General features: G+C 39.8%; 1 protein-coding gene across 2 annotated transcripts in view; it reads left to right on the forward strand.

The window, feature by feature from the left end:
* Plg (plasminogen) overlaps positions 1–20,601 on the forward strand; it is a 48,911-nt gene that overhangs the window by 18,422 nt on the left and 9,888 nt on the right. Inside the window, exons 9-17 of one of the 2 annotated variants that reach the window (XM_005390699.2) lie at positions 43–188; positions 2,662–2,821; positions 7,999–8,180; positions 8,656–8,804; positions 11,503–11,596; positions 14,607–14,733; positions 15,426–15,503; positions 15,906–16,046; positions 18,419–18,525. In XM_005390699.2, the coding sequence (XP_005390756.2) occupies positions 43–188; positions 2,662–2,821; positions 7,999–8,180; positions 8,656–8,804; positions 11,503–11,596; positions 14,607–14,733; positions 15,426–15,503; positions 15,906–16,046; positions 18,419–18,525 (1,184 nt within the window). The remainder of the gene's footprint in view (positions 1–42; positions 189–2,661; positions 2,822–7,998; positions 8,181–8,655; positions 8,805–11,502; positions 11,597–14,606; positions 14,734–15,425; positions 15,504–15,905; positions 16,047–18,418; positions 18,526–20,601) is intronic. The other variant, XM_005390700.2, reaches the window with a different exon arrangement.

Here is a 20,601-nt window from a genome sequence, read left to right on the forward strand (position 1 = left end):
AGTTTTCTTGATAAGCCAAACTCACATTCATTTCATTTTCAGAGATCTGCATGAAAACTACTGTCGTAACCCTGATAGAGAAACAGCTCCATGGTGCTATACAACTGACAGTGAAGTGAGGTGGGAATACTGTGCGATCCCATCCTGTGAGTCCTCTCCATCATCTGCAGAGCATTCTGATGGTCCAGGTATGAGATGGCCATGAGCACTTCCTGAAGGCCCAAACACTCTTCTTATTTTTGTACTCCAGTAGTATCATCACAATGCACAGTAATTTTGTTTCACTCAATCCTGCTATTCTCAGAGAGCATGATCTATGTGATTTCAAGGACAGTATTCTCAGTGTATTGAGGTTTAGCTCATAGCCTACACTATAGGCACCTGGGTGAATGTTTCATGTGCTCCTGAATGTAACTTTTATTGTTAGAGGTGAAATGTTCTCTGAAGGTCAGTTAAGTCAAATTGGTTGTTAGTGTTGTTTTGTATTCCTACTGATTTCCTGTCTCCTATTTTACTGATTACTAGGGGATGAATGGTGACCTATCCAACTTTTACTGTGGATTAGTTTATTCTTCTTTTTAGTTTTAACTGTTTGCTTTATATATTTTGAAGCTCTGTTGTTAGGCACATATACATTGAAGACATATATGCTTTCTAGATGAAATGACCCCTTTGATATGAGGTAACGTCTCTGGAAATATCCCTGTTCTCAAATCTGTTTCTGCTGGTAGGAATATAACCTTTCCAACTCTCTTTTCACTAATATTTGGTATCTTTTTTTCAGTTTTTCAGTTGAGATATTCAGACCATTTGCATTAATGCAATTGTTAATATAGTTGGATTTAAATCTACCAAGTTTCTTCGCTTTGCCCTATTTGAACTTTGTTGCTTTTTCTTCTTTTTTTTCCTTTCTTTCTTTTTTTTTTTGACCTTCACTTGGAATGATTACTTTTAGGATTGCCTTTTATCTTCACTATTTCCTTACTAGTTGAATCAGTTTTTAGTTTTAGTATTTTCCCTAATACTTATAACATGCATCTTTAATTTATCAGGTTCTACTTTTAAACAGTGTTATTCTTGTTCATCTGTAAAACCTTATAACATTGTGCTTCCCCACACTTTGTGCTATTGTTCTCTGTAGTAGCTACTTCCTTCTATTATGTTATGATCTCAAAATATACTAGTACTATATATGTAGATAGCTAGCTAGATAGATAGATAGATGTATAGATAGATATATATCTTTTTGCTATTTGTCAATGGCCAATTGTGTTTTAAAGTGATCACAAGTAGAAATCTTTTTATATTTCTCCATTTCTGGTGATTTTTATTTCTTCGTGTAGAACCAGATTTCTATCTGTGTCATATTCCTTTTTGTAGAAAACCCCACTTTCAGCATTTCTGGTAGCATATCTCTGGTGTTGCTAAAGTTGTTCATCTTGCCTTTAAAAAAAATAATTTCACTAGGTATAGATACTGGGTTGAGTTTTTTACCACTTCAGAGATGATACCCTAGTATCTTCTGTTTTGAGTAGTTTCTGATTAGAAATCTTATCTTGGTTCTTATATATTCAGTCTCACTGTTTTTCAGCAGTTTGACTACAGTGCATGTGTGTGTGTGTGTGTGTGTGTGTGTGTGTGTGTGCTTTCTATTTATTCTCCTCAGGCTTTGCTGAGTTTCTTGGATTTGTGAACTGAGATTTTCATTATCTTTATAAAGTCATCAGACATTATCTATTTCTTTCTGTCTCTCTTCCCCCACTTCCATGTTGGACTCCATGTTTTAAATGTTAGTTCATTTCATATTATCTCAAAACTCTGTATGTTTATTCTATTTTACTTATTTTTCACCTAATCTTTTTTTCTCCTTATGGGTCAGTTTGGACAACTTCTATTAACTTTTTTTCGAGCTCACTGATTATCTCATCAGTTGTGCTGTCCCTCCATCAGCCCACTGAGTCCTTCATCTCTGGTATCATGTTACTAGCATTTCCAATTTACTCTTTTTTGAAGTTTTCATTTCTCTGCTGAAATTCTCCATCTACTCATTCATATTGCTGACTTTTACCGGAAGCTCTTTAACATAGCTGGTGGCTCACTCACAACCGCAAGCTGAGTGCTTCCAGATGTGGTCCTCACAGATGAGCATGGTGACCTTTGCTCACAGTCCCAACGCAGGACCATTTCGTTCCTGTTCCCGAGAAGCTTGAGGTTTTGGCATTGTATGAGCAGTGAGTCTAGGGAAATGTGCAAATTTTATGTCTGCCAAGGCTGACAGTCAGCCACCACTTGGCACCTGCACTCCAGCATTCCTCCCTCTCTGCTCCTGCTCTGTTGTCATGAGCATCCAGAAGAGAACCAGGATGAGTTTCCACATAAGTACTATTTCCAGTTATAGTCACTCTATCTTTTTTTCCCCTCTTGAGTTTTATCTTAAATATTTCCAAGAGAAGGAAAGTCATTAAATTTCTAGAATGGTATAAATCTAGTCTCTGTGTGTTTGGGGGATGTTTTTGTTTTTCCATATCTATGTGCCTACTAATATGGAAAAGAGAACACTGATAATTCCCAGGACTATTATATTGTTTGTGTCACTCACTTCATCACATGTCCCTCTGTTCCACTCATTATTCTCCTTGTTTTCCCCTATTTTAATTTCAGCACTACCTGAGCAAACCCCAGTGATACAGGAATGCTATCATGGTAATGGACAGAATTATAGAGGCACATCATCCATCACTGTCACAGGAAAGAAGTGTCAATCTTGGTCATCTATGAGACCACATGTGCATAAGAAGACCCCAGAAAACTACCCAGATGCGTATGTCTTCGATTTCAACCATAAGAAGAATCATAGTAGCTAACTTGACTTTTTACTAAATGAAGTATGCTTTAAGCAAACTTCTTAGGACTAAATTTCTTAGATCCAGAACAGGAGGGAAAATGTCTCAGGAAGTTGCTTTTGAGCAAAGGCTCTGAAAGAGAAGAGAAGTAATAGGCCAAAGGTCAATACAATTTTTCAACTCTAGAGTTCTACCGTTCCAACCTCAAACCACTGAAATGAAATTTTTGCCTGCTCCTGTGCGTTGGGTCATAGATCAATATCCAGTTCTGTATCTGCACCTATACTAATCTGTGCTAACCTGTACCGGCACCCTGGGTCCCGAGCACTAGTGCTGGGAAATGCTGACAGTTGCGAGACTAGCAAAAGGGAGGGTGGGGGCTGATGAGAGGCAGGGAGCACACTGATCTGAAAGGTGAAATGGGCAGGCCCGTGGATGGACTCACGACCAGGTCTGAACTACAGAACTCACAGCTCTTGGAGAAATCTGAGTTCTGATGGCAGGAGGGACCTCATCAAATGTCGTAGGCTTTCACTAGAGATGCAGAAAAACCGCACTTCAGGAGTGAGGTTAATATACTTCTAGAAACACCTAGCAAAGCTTGAAAACAAACCTAAGACAATCATAATTGCCTCCAAATAAGTGATAGAAGAAACGTTAACATCCTTGAGGGGGAAGCAAAAACATCAACTTGCTCAGCAGTGTCCAGCATAAATGTGAGAACTTCCTAGACATACAAAAAGCTTTAAGCCAGGTGTGGTGGCACATGCCTATAATACCAACTCTGGGAGGCTGCATCAGGATGGTCACAAATTTGAACCTGGTCTGGGCAAATTAATGACTTAGTGAAACCCTGTCTCAAAATGTTAAGAAAAGAGCTGTGGAAGTGGCTCAGTGCAAAGGCCGAGTTCAATTCCCAGTACTGCACACACATATAGCATTAAATGTGATCAATAACCAGGAAAAAAAGTTTAGTCAATATAAACAGACACAGAAATGATAAAAATGATGGAATTAGAAGACAAAAAATTTAAAATATAATTCATTTCTGTTTAAAGTCTTTAGGCAAAATATGGAGTTAAAAGAAACAAATAGTAATATCAAGAGAAAGAAAAATTATAGAAGCCAAAAAGAAATTAAAATTTAAAAATGTGCATATCCTGAACAAAAACTTGACAGATGACCTCGCTGCCCAATGGACATTGTGGAAGGGTGAACTGGAAAGTGACGCAATTCAGAGTCATGCTGCTGCACAAAGGAAACACAGAAAACTGGAGGAAAGCACAGAGCTGTCAGGGACTCTTCGGGAAATGCGAGAGTTGGTATCTGTGTAAAGTAGCTCCCAGGACAAAAGAGACATTAAGACAAAAACCCATATTTTGAAAGTAAAACTACATGACTTACTTAGGTACATTATCTATTGTTAGAAGTCGAAGATACAAAGTCTTTTTTGGGTAAGGTACCAGAAATCAAACTTGGAACCTCGCATTTGCTGGGCAGATGCTGTGCCGTTGATCTATATACCCAGCCCCAAAGAAAAAAGTCTTATAAGAAACAAGAGACTAAAGAAACATTTACATTGAGAAACAGTGACAAAAATAAGTGATACTTTCTCATCAAAAATTACCGAAGCTAGGAACATCTTTAATGTGAGAGGAGAAAAGTATCAAAATATCCAGCTGTAATCCAGCCAAAATGTCCTTTGATTGAATGTGAATGACATTATACTGCCACTCCCCAAAGAAGTGAAAACTGACAGATTTTTTTCACCAACAGGCCAGCCTATATTATAATAGATGTTAAAGAAAGTTATTTAGTTTGAAGAAAAATAATACTAGATGGAAACTTAAATCAATACTAAGAATAAAGAAGCTTAGAAATGGTAAATATGAACATAAATGTAAAAGACTTACCACATTTCTTAATTTTTTTAGAAGACAACTGCCTAGCTACTTGAAGCAAAATAATAACAATATACTGTTGTTTTAACATATGTAAAAGCAAAAGTTATAGAAACTACTATAAATAATATAGGGGTGAATGGAAGTATGTTGTTATAAGTTTCTTATATTAGCCATGAAATTATGCAAGTTTTTGCTTGTTTTTTTTTTGGGACAGGGCCTCACTATATAGTCCAGGCTGATCTTGGATTTTCTATGTAGTCCAGGCTGGCCTCGAACTTTTGATCCTCCTGCCTTAGGATCTGAGTGCTGGAATTATTGGCCTGTACCACCAAACCTGGAAAGTAATGCAATATTAGTACATGATTTAATGTAATAGGTAAAGAGGCTATTGTAAATCCTAACAACCATAATAATTTAAATCTACAAGAAAACATAAGAATAAGAATATTCAAGATGGGCATGGTGGCACACACCTGTAATCTCAGCCCTTAGGAGGCTGAGGCAGGAAGATCAGGAGGATTGCCTTGAGTTTAAGGCCAGCCTGAATTACAAAGCAAGACGCTGCCTCAAAAACCAGATACAAAAATTCAATTTTCCAAAAGAGGGGAAAAAGGAAGAAAAAAGAATGAAGAAGATATGATACAAATAAAAATATATAGCATTATCATAGAGTTAACCAAACCAGACCATGAGGATATTAAATGTAAAAGAATTAAACGTTTCAATTAAAATGCGTATATTGTCAAATTTAGTGACAACCAAAGTGCAGTTATGTTCTTTTCACGATAGTTGCCCTTTAAACATAAGGACATAGGTAAAAAACCAAAGTAGGGAAAATGATGTACCAGGAAAACTTGAATCAAGAAAAAAAATAGTGAAATCAAATAAGGCAGATTTCAGGACAAGAAATAATACTAGAGCTAAAAAGAACATTTGGTTAATAAAAATGTATTCTCAACACTTAAAAATGCTGATGTTTTGCCATCCTGACAACAGAGCTTCAGGGGGCCAGGGATATAGCTCAGCAGCACAAGCATGTGTATGGCAAGTGCAAGGTCCTAAGTTTGATTTCCGTTACCAAAAAAAAAACCCCAAAAAACAAAAACAACAACAAAAAAACAAAACAGAGCTTCAGGTACCTGAGGCAGAAATGGACAACTAAACAGAGATGTAGGTGAGCTTTTTATAGCTGCACATTTCTTCAATACAGTTACAAAGCCTCTCAAAACAAAATACAGAAGTAGAAGAAAGTCAGAAAGTTTCAGAGTAAAATATCAACCTCTTTATCACTATGCCCAACTACGGAGTCACATTCTAATGCATATGAGGATTCTTGCAAGTGTATCATGCACTTAGCCTTAAAACAAGTGTCCATAAAGTTAAAAAGATTAAGGTAATAGAATATGTTTCCTACCACAACAGAATTAAATTAATTTTCTTCCATATATATATATACACATATACGTGAAAATAAAATTTGGAAAATTGCCAAGTATTTGGAAGTTAACACATTTCTAAATGATTTATGAGTCAAAGAAAAAAATCACAAAGCATTTTAAAACTTTAAATGCTGTTATTAGAAAATAGAAGCATTTAAAAATCAGTGACATAAGACAGCAGTCTTCAAAGCATGCTCTGATAACTTGAGGATTCCTGAGACCCCTTCAGAGAATCTATGAAGTTAAAATGTTTTCAATGTTTAAAAATTATCTTTATGTGTCCTGCTAATTTTAATGTTTCAAAAGTGTACAGCAGAATTTTCTAGAGACTACGTAGCATGTTATGAGACACCTCTCTGATGACTAATGGGATGTGTAGTTGCAGGTTCTTACTTTTTAAATTCCTTAAGATTTTTTAAAATCAAAATTTTACTTTCAATTCAGTATTTACAGTATATACAGTACCACAAGAATGAAAGCTATTTGTGATTCTAAGTATTTCCTAAAGAGTGTGAAGAGGTCCTGTGATAAAAAATTTTGACACAATTTTTGATCTAAGTAACAACATTAGAGCCTAGAAAAGGAAAAACAAATAAGATGTAAGGTGAGCAGAAGGAAGGAAATTACAAAAATAAATGAAAATTAATGTAAAGGAACATAGAATAAAGATTTAGTACATCAATGAAACAAAAGTTGGTTCTTTGAAGAGATCAACATAACTGATAAACCTCTGGCTAAGCTGATCGTGATAAAAGGAAAGAACACAATCACCAGCATTAGGAATAGAAGAGAGAAGGTGTCACTACAGAACTCTCAGATATTAGGAAGCAGTAGGAAAAATTAAAAACAACTTTTTTTAACACACTCAACTACTTAGTATGACATTCCTGTCTTAATGACTGAGTGGCATTCCTGCAATTAGGTCATTAAATGAACTGGTTGGTAAATGAGGAATTGTATAGTGTGTACATTACAATATTCAGGACAAAGAAGTGGGCAAAGGAAACTCCAGCTTGATGACTTTGTTTTTACTTGCATGACCCTTATGTGCAGTACTGTAATGTATAACAGAACATAACACTACAATACTGTACTGTACAGTACAATCAGCAAAATTTACTGTACTAGAATATTGACTGAGGTTCTATAAACAAGATATATAGAACTGTTCAAAAATAAAAACAGAGGTCAGAGTTTTTAGTAGTGGGTTATTGAGTCCAAACTGTTGTTAAGCCCATAGGTTGCTAACTGAGGAATATCTGTCATATTTTGGCTATATTATAAATAAATAAAGTAAGAGAGCTGGCTGGAGGATGTCTTGTATGACATTGTAATGAATTATTTTTGTGATCTCCTCATTAAGTTGCTAAATTGCCCTGGTGGGGCTTAAACTTACAATCTTTTGTCTTAAACTCCCAGAGTGCTGGCATTATAGGTGTGTGCTGTCACACCTGGCAGGGATGGTTGTTTTACTTCCAACTTACACAACCTCATCTATTCACATATAGAGATACATAGATAGATTTATGCATGCTTTAAAAGTTTAAAATTATACTTTAGAATCTATATTTGTTATTCCTGGGGAATATACTTGGCAGAATATGATACTTTCTTTCTACACATTTATATATTATCTCAGCTTTTCTGTGGCACGTATATCATTTTTGAATGAAAGGGCCATTTTTGCTTGTAACATTATTATACCCCTTATGGGAATATTTTGAAGTCACTTGTTAACATTTTGTCATAACAAAATTCAGAGGGAGCTGAATTCTCCCACCTGTGATGACCTTACTCTTTTGGGATTTACAGTGGCTTGACGATGAACTACTGTAGGAATCCAGATGCTGATAAAAGCCCTTGGTGTTACACCACTGACCCGAGTGTCAGGTGGGAGTATTGTAACTTGAAGAAATGCTCAGAAACAGAAGGCAGTGTTGTGGAATCTCAAGCCACTACCCAAGTTCCCAGTGTACAGGCTACTTCTGAACCAGGTAAGAAGTCTGTGGGAACATTTATACACTTGGACAATGGGATGTGAAAAGCAGAAACTTTAATGCAGAAGCTCCAATGTTACATAGGAAAATGAGTGCTGGTTGAAGGTCTGCTATATGGAAGGGGCCCCAGCACCATCTCTGGGAAGCCAAGGCTGTGATTGTTGGATTAATGTGGGTGGGTGATTTCCTTAAACCATGTGCAAATCCCCAGGGTGCTCTATCTCACTACTCACCTTGCTGTAAAATTGTGTCTTCATGATATCTTTCCCAAAATTTCCCTGCTGACATCCTGCTGAATTTGTGATTATTTCCTGGCCAATCACAACTTCTTTAGCATGCAGTGTCTGCTGTAATTTTCAGCTCCCAGGGTTCTGGTGGATGCAACACTCAGTCTGTCATCTTAGAGCAGCCCAGCACCTTTGCATACCGGGTCTATACAATGGCATGTAAATACCCACTTTCCTTCCTACAGACTGTATGATTGGAGATGGTAAAGAATATCGGGGCAAAAGGGCCACCACTGTGACTGGCACTCCATGCCAGGGATGGGCTGCCCAGGAGCCCCACAAACACAGGATTTTCACTCCAGAGACAAATCCACGAGCGGGTTTGGAAGAAAATGTAAGTCACTTATATTCAATTCTGTTTTGCTTTTGCTGAACAATCTTTGAACAAAATTAGTGCTGGGTTACAGAAAGGCATCCTGGAGTGATTTTTGGTGTTGGTGGGGAAAGGAGGGGAGGAAAACAGAGGAGCAATTTCAGGGGAATGAAACCTAGACAATGATCAGCCTCGGCACAAGAGTGCAGTGAACCCTGGAGAGCCTCCCCTTTGTGACCGTCCTGGTTGTCAGGCCTCTTGCTTCCACATGTGATGGGCTGACCATACTTTTCTATGGGATAGGGTTTCTAGTTTCTCGTGTTTGTCCTCTGGGTTCTGGTGACCAAAGATGTTCTTTATGACATTTGTCAGATTTTTCTAGAAAAAAAATTTGGATGTGTTGTAACTTAGTCATTTTCTTGTCACTGAGACATGATACCCTACATTCACAACTTAAAGGAGGAGGGTTTTATTTTGGCTTGCAGGTTGTAGAGTTTTCATTGCATAGTCAGCTGGCTCCAAGGCAGGGCACTATGGCAGAGCGGTGTAGCAGAGGAGAGTCGCTCATGGCATGGCAAGCAGGATGCAATGAGGGAAGGAAGGAGCTGGGACAGAGATATACACTTCCTGGTCATGCCCCCTGTGACCCACCTCTTCCGACCAGGCCCCATAGCAAGTAAGCTACTATGCCCTCATCATCCAATCAGCCCTCAAAGCTCTGCGTATGAGCACATAAGGCTTGCAGGTGGGGGCATCTAGCTACAGTCCTTACCAGGCCATAAAGACTTCCACTGCAGAATTTTTCCTGGTTCCACAGTCTCTGGGAGAGTTTAGTTTGGGGGTATGTAGGGGGTTTTTGAGTTATAAAAACCCAATTTTTTTTTGCTCTTATCATTTGACACTTCTGACACCAGATACATGGGGTGTTTCTCCTCAAAGAATTCTCCATGAGCTGGGCTGTCCTACAATTTAACTCAATTACAATGCTCTCCACCTGGAAATAGGGTCAGACCCCACAGGGTAAAAACTCAGTCCCACAAAACTGGCCCTGCTTTAGATGCCAGTTGCAGCTTCCTGGGCATAACCTGTATGTGTGACTGACTGGTTATAATTGAGGTTTCCTATGACTTCTGTCTTAGGTCTGATAAGTTTTCTAAAGTGTCTCATAGAACACAGGGAAACACCCCGCTTATGTTTCTTGTTTTGTTTTGTTTTTTTTTTTTTTGCCTGTTTATTACAAAGAATATGACAAAGGGTATAAATTATAGCTAGAAGAAGAAACACAGATGACAAGGAATGAGGGGGAGGGCTTCTAAGTTCTCCTGGGGAGCACTGCTTTCCAGGCACCACCATATATTCAACTATCTGGAATCCTTCTGGACCGTGTGCTTTTAGTTTTTTGTGGAGGTTTGTTTACATCAGCATGATTGGTTATAACACTGATCTTTGTGATTGTGTTAGTTACTTTTCCCATTGTTGAGACAAAATACCCAACACCCAAAGTTAAAGGAGGAAAGGTTTATTGTAGCCCACAGTTTGTAGAAGTTTCAGTTCATAGTTGGCTGGCTCCAAAGCAGGGAGGCATGGCAGAAGGGCATTGCAGAGAGGAAACAGTTCATGACAAAGCAAGGCAGGCAGAAGGCAGCAAACAGCAAGCAAGCGATGACCAACAAGCAATGACAACAGCAGCCCTCGTTCTGCACCTTATACTTTATACAGGCTAACCACCCTGAAGTAGCTACTAAGACCCTTGATCCTAGCATCACACTGTGAATCTATGCCAGTATCACATCCTTAATCCCAATATCACATACTCTCAATTCAGCCAAAAAGCCTCACCTATGAGTGCATGAGGCTTTGGGGTACATCTAGACAGAAGCCATAACACTGATCAACTAAACCATCAACCTCTCTCCTTCCCTGGAACTCAGAGGGTGAAGCTGGAAATCTCAACTTTCTAGTCGCATGGTAGATTCCACTCTCAATCAGCCCCCATCCTGAAGCTGTCCAGGAGCCCTCAAGAGTCAACTCATTAGAACAAAATATGCTCCTATTGCCCAGAAAATTCCAAGGCATTTAGGAGCTCCATGTCAATGTTATCACTCAGGAAATGGCAAAGATCTTAGGAGCTGTGTGCTAGAAACTATGGAGCAGAGACCAAATATCTATTTATTATATCACAGTATCATAGGGAGCAAATGGAAAACTTTGTGTTGATGCATGGAGGGCACATGATTCATAAGAATAAGCATTTCTGAACCAACAGCAATCAGGGAAGAAGACTGCTGAAGCCAACCAGAGACAGTGTCCCACTGTCCTCCATGGTGGGGTCTCTCAGATCTCCACTGATCTAGGCTCCCAGCAGGAAGCTGTCTTTTTATGTTCTCTAACTTTTGAGAAAGGAGACATGAGTAAGGGTTTCTTGTAATTCAGAGGGTTTATAAACAGCCAATATAAAATAATTTTGGCAATAAGATAAAGAAAGGAAGGAAGGAAGACAAAGAAAGAGAAAGACAGAGGAAGAAAGAAAGAAAAGAAAAGAAAAGAAAAGAAAAGAAAGAAAGAAAGAAAGAAAGAAAGAAAGAAAGAAAGAAAGAAAGAAAGAAAGAAAGAAACATTTCCTTCCTTCTTGCAAGGATTGGAGTGATGTGCATGTCTCAGGACCCTTGTCCCTCTGCTGCCTCGGGGAGCTGTATCTCAAGTGCCTACCTCTTTTCAGTACTGCCGAAACCCTGACGGTGATGTCAATGGTCCCTGGTGCTACACAATGAATCCAAAAAAACTTTATGACTACTGTGATATCCCTCAGTGTGGTGAGTTGCTTTGTTTTTTTAATTTCTTTTAAGGCAAACACTTCTCAAGTAAATGCAGCCATGGCCTGCTTGCTAATGATCTATAAAAACAAACCAACAAACAAACCCCCAAACTCAAAGGGCTTTGAGCTGAGTGATTCTGGGGAAGAAATGGCCATCTCATGCCCTGAGCCCCATCTTCCTCATGCACATCTTGATCCTGTCCTAGTACAGGCCCCTGTTGCTATTGCCCCATACACATGTGTGCACACACATGTAAACTAAATACTAAATTCCCAAAGAGTAAGCTTACAGATGATGTAATAATCCCCAGGATGATTCTACTGAACTCTTCAATGTTTAGTTTAGGATGCATGAAAAAACAAAGTTTGTGTCACATGGATAGGAAACTTTCCCATTCTGCAGATGAGAAGTAGGAAAGAAAATACAAATGCATATGGAGCATCTTTAAATTGTCACCTTAAGAATTCAAAGAAAAGTAATGCGTCAGCTTAGTTAGCTCCAAAGTTCTTTTCTCCTGAGATCCTTATTCATTAGCAGCACATTTACCACCCAACTTAGAGGTGGAGTGTTGGTTTCTTCATCAAGTCTCCAGGACACCCTCTGGGAGGGAGGAAGAGGTGTAAGTTAGGGAAAAGAGAGTTGACGCTAAGCAGAATTTGTCCTAGCTATAGACAGTTACCCTGGACTTCTTTGCAGTCTGATTGCCTGTGGGTGAAGTCTGTCATGTAGGGAATCTGGAGCTGAGAAAGGAGCTCTGCCTGCAAACACCTTTGGAGCTGCATCTGAGGCAGTGTGGGGCAGTTCTTAGGAGCTGGGGAGCCACCCTACCTAGGTGGGTGTGTATGGGGGCAACATGTGGGCAGAGAGGAAGGAGGAAGGACAGAGGAGACAAGGAGTCCCATCAGCCGATCTTATTGTGAGATGGTGAGTTAGCTGTCATCACAGCAAAATACTTGAGAAACACAACTTAAAGTAGGAACACAGTCCCAGTATTTGAAGGCGCACGGTTTTGGCACACCATCCCAGTATCTGAAGGTCAGTGTTGGAGAGTATGCCTCTCCCAGGTTACAGGGGTCTTTGGTGTGCACTGTGGCTTTTGCTAGTTTTATTTGGATTTTTCAGATTGAGAAATGGCCTAGGCCATGATTATGTCTAGTCTAGTTGTTTAGTTCATTTCTCATTTTTTTTAAAGATTTTTATTTTTTCTGGGAAATTTTAGATTTTGTTGAGTGGAGAATTTCCTAATAATAATTTTCCTTAAAATTTCCCAACCTTTATGTTATTTTTAATTCATAAGGAAAAATATATCTCTAAAATTAAAAAGTACCACTGATTAACTTGTAAACTTCTTTAAACAACTCACCTGAAAGAATCTGTGTAAATATAAAATGTCACAAATAGCACTATGCAAATTGCACCTAAGTAAAGGCATGCAACAGTAAAGCAATCTAAAATTAGAAGTGTAGTTTATTCCGCCCAAAATTTTTGATTTTACTAAGGGCTATATGATTTTTCTCTTTAATATTAACTTCAAAAATTAAAGGAGGGCTGGGGATATAGCTCAGTGGCACAAGCACCTGCCTGGCAAGCTCAAGGTCCTGAGTTCGATTCCTGGTACAAAAAAAATTAAAGGAAATCCCACTTTAAACATAGTATTATTTATGTACTTATATTTATTTAAAATTACATGTTTGTTGAATGATTTTTAGTGACATTTTGTTTCTAAGAATACATTTATACAAATAATAAACAAGTAAAACTTATTAAATGAAACTTCCAGTTTTGTTTTGAATAATCATCTCTATAGTTATCACTTTAGTACATATATTTTGCATACACAATACATATATTTTAATGCACATGTAAAAGTACATATATTTTAACATATTTATGCACATCTATTAAATTCAAGGCACAGTAGAAAAATTGAGCTCAGCATTAGGGATGATCTTTTTTTTTTTCTTCTGGTACCAGGAATTGAACTTGCAACCTTGCACTTGCCAGGCAGGTGCTATGCCACTGAGCTAAATCCCCAGCCCAAGGGGTAATCTTGACTCTGCATGTTTCCTTTTGAAAAAAGACCTCGGTGCATAGATTCTCAGAACAGTCCATGAAAAAGGGAAAGTTATTTAGAAAAATTCAAATTCCACATTCTCTGGAATCTTTGCAGAATCTTTGGTTGATTAAGACAGTAAGAATTTCTTACCATGGTTTTTGTGAACAATGGGCTACGTCTGCATTTCTGAGGACTTTGCAGGGCTGCAGACCACAGAGAAGCATTTGGGGATATCTTTGTGATTCCACTGGTGGAAGGCACCAAGGATGGGATGCTACCCCTACTTCCAGGAAGCCTATGGGTTAGGTAATGTGAGGGGGCAGGCAGGAGGCAAATGGAGAGGAAAGGTAGGAAAGGGCGAGTGTTATGTAAGTTGACCCTGAGATGGAGAAGCTGTGCTAAAGCCGGCAGAGAGAAACTATATTTCTGCTGAATCACCTTTGTTACCTACAGTCGTACACACATGCACACACACTTACACTCATAAATAGTAACCTTAGTGCTGTTTGGTACGGATGACTAGTGTGGTCGTCAGGACACCCTGCATGGTTTAGAGGGAGACGGTGATGACGGTAGTGGAGATGATGATGACAGATGATAATGCTCTAAATATATTACATTGAGTCAGAATAACAATTACAAATATCTATTTGTACCAATCAATTTCCTCTGAGAAAAATCTCATTCTAATGCTGAATTATGACAATTTGTTTTATTACTCTCCCCTCAATACTAAAAAGCACTTACATTTTCTTCAAAGGAGAGGGTTCTATGATGTCTACTACAACTTTTGGAAATGTAGAGAAAATGCTCCAAAAGCTGCTTATGATTTTGCTGTTTGGTTTAGGCTTTGAGATGTGTGATAAATTCAATGCCTGGTTATGAGCTATGAATTAATCTTAAATTATATGGCAGAATTTGACTCAAATGCAACTTTCTCCCCTTGTTGAGTCACAGCTCCGACTTCGTATGACTGTGGGAAGCCTCAAGTAGAGCCAAAGAAATGTCCTGGAAGGGTTGTAGGTGGGTGTGTGGCCAACCCTTACTCCTGGCCCTGGCAGATCAGCCTCAGAACAAGGTAAGAACATTCATAGAAACAATGTGTGTCATGTTTCTTGGTAGGTTCCAGGAAATCTTCATACCAGCCAGGCATGGTGGTACAGGCCTGTAACCCCAGAACTCTGGATGGCTGAGGTAGGAGGATCACAAGTTGAGCCCACCCTGGGTAGCCTTGGCAATTTAGTGATATAATAAGACCTGTCTCAAAGTAAAAAATAGAAAAAAGGACTGGAGATATAGCTCAGTGTGCCGGTCACGGGGTTCAATCCCCAGTACCACAAAACAAAACCGTCACATCAAACTCACACAGCTGAGCATCAGTCTCTCCTATATTCTCTCAAGAAATAAAAAAAGCTCTACAAATTTAAAAATATATTTTTCTAGCTTCTTTACCTTGAAAATGGCCAAAGTGAGATTAAAAATCTCTGGGTTGCTCCTATCAAACTCCGTAGACATATTCGCCTGTACCAGACTCTGACGCTGTGGGAAAGTATTGAAGCTGCGTTGCAGGTTTATACAGATGCCACCAGGTCACTGTAAAAGGGAAAACAAGAGATGTTTGTAAAAATGCAAAACTTTTTGCAGGAGGTTATCTATAGTCTGCCAGAGATAGGCTTTAAAAAATGCTTTTGTACACTTTTGTGAACGGCTGAATTTAAGGCAGAGACCTTTGAACTAAGATCCAGTATTTGGCATGTTTCTTTCTCCTAGGCTTGGAATGAAGCACTTCTGTGGAGGCACTTTGATAGCCCCGGAGTGGGTGCTGACTGCAGCCCACTGCCTGGAGAAGTACGTTCAGGGGTAACGGGCTTGAGGTCTTGTCCCTAAGGGTCCCCCCCCCACTTCCTTCCATGCAGTGACACAGGGACCAGGGAGAAACCTGTGGCAGAATTGCCAGGGCAATTGGGTGAGAGAGGAGGGAAGTGTTTCTAGAAACTGCAGCAAAAAGATCTAATACGGGTAACTGTGGGCCTGGAGAAACCACAGACAGAGCCGTGTACTCCAGTGTGGATTGCTTTCCAGTCCTTAATTGCTGGCTTCAGGTGAATCATGAATTTCATTTCCTGCCACGTTGGGGTCACTGATTCTGATGGCTGTGGGTCTTGGGAGACAAAGTGATGTAGATGACGTGAGAGGGCACCCACTGATATGGGCAGATTATTCTTCTCCTAACATCACCATCTCTTCCAGGTCTTTGAACCCATTGTATTATAAGGTCATTCTGGGTGCACACCAAGAACTCAATCTTGAATCACACGTGCAGACAAAAGATGTGGCCAAGCTGTTCCGGGAGCCCCACCGAGCAGACATTGCCTTGCTGAAGCTAAGCAGGTACCAGCTCAGCTTGGTTTGTACTCTAAGCTGAGTGAAGACATTCGTTCCATGCCTGTGTTTTATAAACTGTAACTGTAGTGCAGCGGTGGGGTGGTACTGTCTATGCTGTGAAAGGCATAAGAGCTTGGGAAAATGCCATCAAACTTCTTCAGAGAACCAGGACTCAGCCCCAGTCCTGCCACATGCTCGCTGTGTTCCTGAAGAAAGCGCCAAGACCGAGTTTCTTGTGGAAAAAAGGGAGTTGAGGTTCACTGTGACCCCTAAAGCTCTCTAATTCACGTCACTGATGAATATGCATATTCATGATTAGAGAATGATTCAATTATTCTAGCTGACAAGTCTCTTCTCAACATAATATGTTTTTTTTTTGGTTTTTCTCCGGTACCGGGAACCGAACTCACGACCTTGCGCTTGCCAGGCAGGCGCTTCTGCCGCTGAGCTAAATCCCCAGCCCCTCAACATAATATGTTTAACAGAACCCAGTGAGATTATGTATTTCAAAGCACTTTGAAAAGCCACAACATAAAAACAAAACAAAACATGCACAAACAATTCACAAATGGAAATTATGTCATTCCTATCCTCTCGGCTTTTTTTTTCCCATTGAAATGGTGATTTAAACCTGAACAACAATAAATTTGCTGATGTCAAAAAGCTAGGAATATTTGCAAATAGATCCCCGTGGAGACAGCTCACAAACAGACAGCTATTTGAGAAACATGTGTTTGGGACGGGCAGCGGGCACGCAGAGCACATTAGCCATGGTTGGTGGGTTCCAGATGACGGCCTGGTGGTGCTGGCAGTGACGAGGGCTGTCAGGGCCAGCACATGGCTGTCGACAGGAGTCTGAGCACTGCGCTTCTGAGTCTGGTCACAAACAGGGCTGAGTTCTGGGTCTGTAAACTAAGAGTTGGTGTCTAGGGATATTTTCATATTCTAGAAAGGTAAGAAGGAAACTTCATGGGCTAGCCTTAAAAGCAGCTGATTTCCTGCATATTCTCCAATGTCCTCCCCAGCCCTTTAGCAAATATTCAAAAGTAAGGTCCCTTTCTTCTTCGTCATCCTGGGGTCATCTGATGGCTTGAACAACTAATTAGTAATATTTTGGTCCTGGAAATGTTCCCTAATAGGCCAGTGCATTTTGAGTTTAGTGCACCTTGTACACCCTCCACATCCCAAGGGTATAAGACAGGGTCCCATGAGGGAATCCATAGAGTGACATCCAGAAAAGAGGCTGGGTCTATTCTGGTGCCTGCAGAAACTGTATCTGCTTTAAAGTTGGTAAAAATGATGACTCTTAGCTAGAAAAGGGCATTTCTCATTTCCAGTCCTTTTTTTTTCTTGAACTCACTAGAGCAAAATTGGGTCTGAAAATCAAAGTTCTAATGTTTGAGAGTCCCTGGAACTCTAAGCATGCAAAGGTTCTTTGGAAACAATATTACTTTGCGTATGCCAGGTAATTACTTCCATCATCTTTCAGTTAGTGTCCAGTTTACAACCATGGTCTTGTGATGTTTACTGATAAGGAGACTGAAGATCCCAAAGACGGAGAGATTCCCTGTGGTCACAGGAGCGTCTGCCTCATGACAGTGTCCTGGCTGGATGGTCTGCCTCCTATCAATGCCCTCTTAAAGTAACATAAAAGGATGCACTTGTCATAAAATTCCAGTCCTGTCCAAGACGCACATGCAGAATGAGGCTTTGCTGTTCCTTCTCCTAGAAGTGACGGAGACCAGCAGTTTCTTATATACAACTGATGCTTTTGAAATGGAACCTTGCATGTGTTTAGTTCACAGGAAACTGTAGACAGCTGTGAGGATGAAAAGTTGCTTTTAGGATGAAGTGGGGAAATAGCAGCTCATAGGGTTCTTGGTCTCTGAGGCAGGGGATCCACAGATGCAGGGAAGAAGTTTCTAGCAGGGCAGCAATATAACTTTTTAAAATTTTTTTTATTTTAAAGAGAGTAGTAAATGAGAAACAAACAAACAAAGAAATAGAACAGTAGCAGCATACCAGTATCACAAACAAACAAATCAAAGCAAGAACATTCAAAGTGATAGAGTCTCAAGACAAAATAATATGAATCAACAGTGGTTGTTACATTACGTATCACTGTCCTCAACTACGTTGCTCAGATTGCCCAATGTAAGAATGAAAGATTGCTCAAACCATTATAGGAAATAAGAAAGTAATTTGATAAAACAGTAGAGATAATACAGAGTTTCACTAGACAAGATGGTAGGAGTTCACCATTGTAATTCCATTGCATATTGTTACCTTCAAATCAGTTAATGATTACAATTTTTTATGTTCTGATCTATTGTGCATGCTTGTGTCTGGTGGTATAACTTTTGATTTTTCCCTTTCAGTCCTGCTGCCATCACTGACAAAGTAATCCCAGCTTGTCTGCCATCCCCAAACTATGTGGTTGCTGACCGGACATTATGTTATATCACTGGTTGGGGAGAAACCAAAGGTGAGATGAATTCAAAGGTCCACATAATTGCTTAGTTTTGATCTACAGCCCTACATGAAAAAATGAGCATTTTGGAGAGAGTTGCACACATTTTTCTTCATGAATGTAGTCCAGCTCCTTTCTGATTTTATCTGCTGCCTGTGTCTATAACAAGTCATCATTGTGGATGAGGGAAGAGGACTATTTCTTTGAGTCTCTTACCCCCAAATTGCAAGGTTAATATTGCATTTCCAGGTAAGAAGGTTTTGACAAAGTCCACAAATTAAGAGTACTACATGAGGGATTGGGGATTTAGCTCAGTGGCAAAGCGCCTGCCTGGCATGCGCAAGGTCTTGAGTTCGGTTCCTGGTACCGGAGAAAAACCAAAGGAAAAAAAAAAAAAAAAGAGGAGAAGAGTACTACATGAACTCTCACGTGAAGTTAGCCATACTGGATTCCCAAATGGCATAAAACAACAATTATAACTAAACTAGTCTTCTTCCCAAATACTCATACGATGGATGTGTATGAGAAGCTGTTAGGGCAGGGACAGGCTGGAAACTGAGAAAGAAGGGGCAGGCCAGGGCTCCTGGTCTAGGATGCCATGTGGTTCCAGGTGACAGGGTGATGGTCCAGGAGAATGCCTTCGGGCAGGATCTGGAATCAGCACCTGTATTCCACTTTGGGGACCCTTCTTTTTGCATATGCCCAGATAGTAATTACATTCATCAGGCTTGGCCTTTTATGGGGATCTTTGCCTCTCAGAAGTGTTAGTGAGCCCAGTGGCTCTGCCCTGAGTTGCAAAGGGCTTACATTTGAAGAAAGGTTTCATGGTTAGAAAAACAAAAACAAAAAAAGAAACACAACAATTTTCCTATTGTTGTCTTTTTCTTGTTGTTGTGTTTCCTTCCTATTTCCCTTTTCCATACTTCTAAGTCTAAGGCACAGAGGCCAAGGGAGAGGAAACTTGGCAAAATGAAGCCTCTCCTATGGGGTTCTAGATTTTAAAAATATAAACTCCATGAACTGTTGTTCCTGTTTTACCCATAAAGAATGTGAGTCTTGTGGGAGATGTAGGATGACACAGCAGAAACTGCGCCAGGTCACTGGGGTCAGAGAGACGGGAACCTCCCAGCTCCCACTCACCAGCTGCAGGTGTTTTAAAAAGTCCCAGACCTTCTGAATGGTTTCCAAGGCTGAAACACGCGCTGCAGGACTGTTGTGGGGGAAGCAGTGAGGAAGCCACAGAGCACGTACATAGGTCCAGGGCTCCATAAGCGATGTTCTTACTGATGATGTGGAATACAGGTATAGCCAGCCTGACTCTTGCAACTGACAGAAAATTCATCTTAAATTGAACTAAACAAGAAAGAGGAAGTCTGTAGTGAGCTAAAAATTCTACTGGCTGCCTTGATGGCTCACGCCTCGATCCCTCTTCAGCCATGGTTGGGGTACAGTTCTGGGTTCACAGGGGCTTCCCTGAGGGTACAGATGCAGTGCTGGCTCTTTTACTGGCTGAGGGGAAAAGGTGGCCACTTTCCCAGCTGCAAGAGGCTGCACTGAGCGTGTGCCTACCCATTCTGCTCAAGGCTGACTCAGACCTGCATCACGTACTCTGCCCTGGAGCTGGCGGTGGGACGCCACTCACATGCAGAGGTGCAAAGCATAGATCATTCAATAGGCTTTTGGGACATATGATGAAAGGCAGCTAGGAAGCCAGAAAAGCAACATATATCCTCTACATTAGTTGGTTAAAGATGTGCCTAGAGACATAAGGATTTGACTCTGTCATCTTCCATGTAAAAATAAGAAGTTACTTAACTTCTTTTTAAAAATTTATTTTAAAAATAAAAGAAGGAAAACATATTGACAGACATCCATTTACAAAATAGCATAAGAACAATACAAACAAGACAGAGTTTCAGACAAATTTGTAGCAAATTAACAATGGTTGTTGTATTACTTACTGATATCTTCAAAATGGTTTCTAAGGAAAACAAATAGAGACATGCAAGATTGATCAAACAAGTAATCATCAACTGTTCCTTTCTGCAGAGCAATAGGAGACAGTAGTACAACTATGTTAGCTATCCTGTA

This window comes from Chinchilla lanigera, unplaced genomic scaffold (genome assembly GCF_000276665.1).
Source record: "Chinchilla lanigera isolate Chin_1 unplaced genomic scaffold, ChiLan1.0 scaffold00038, whole genome shotgun sequence".
NCBI classification, from domain to species: Eukaryota; Metazoa; Chordata; class Mammalia; order Rodentia; family Chinchillidae; genus Chinchilla; species Chinchilla lanigera.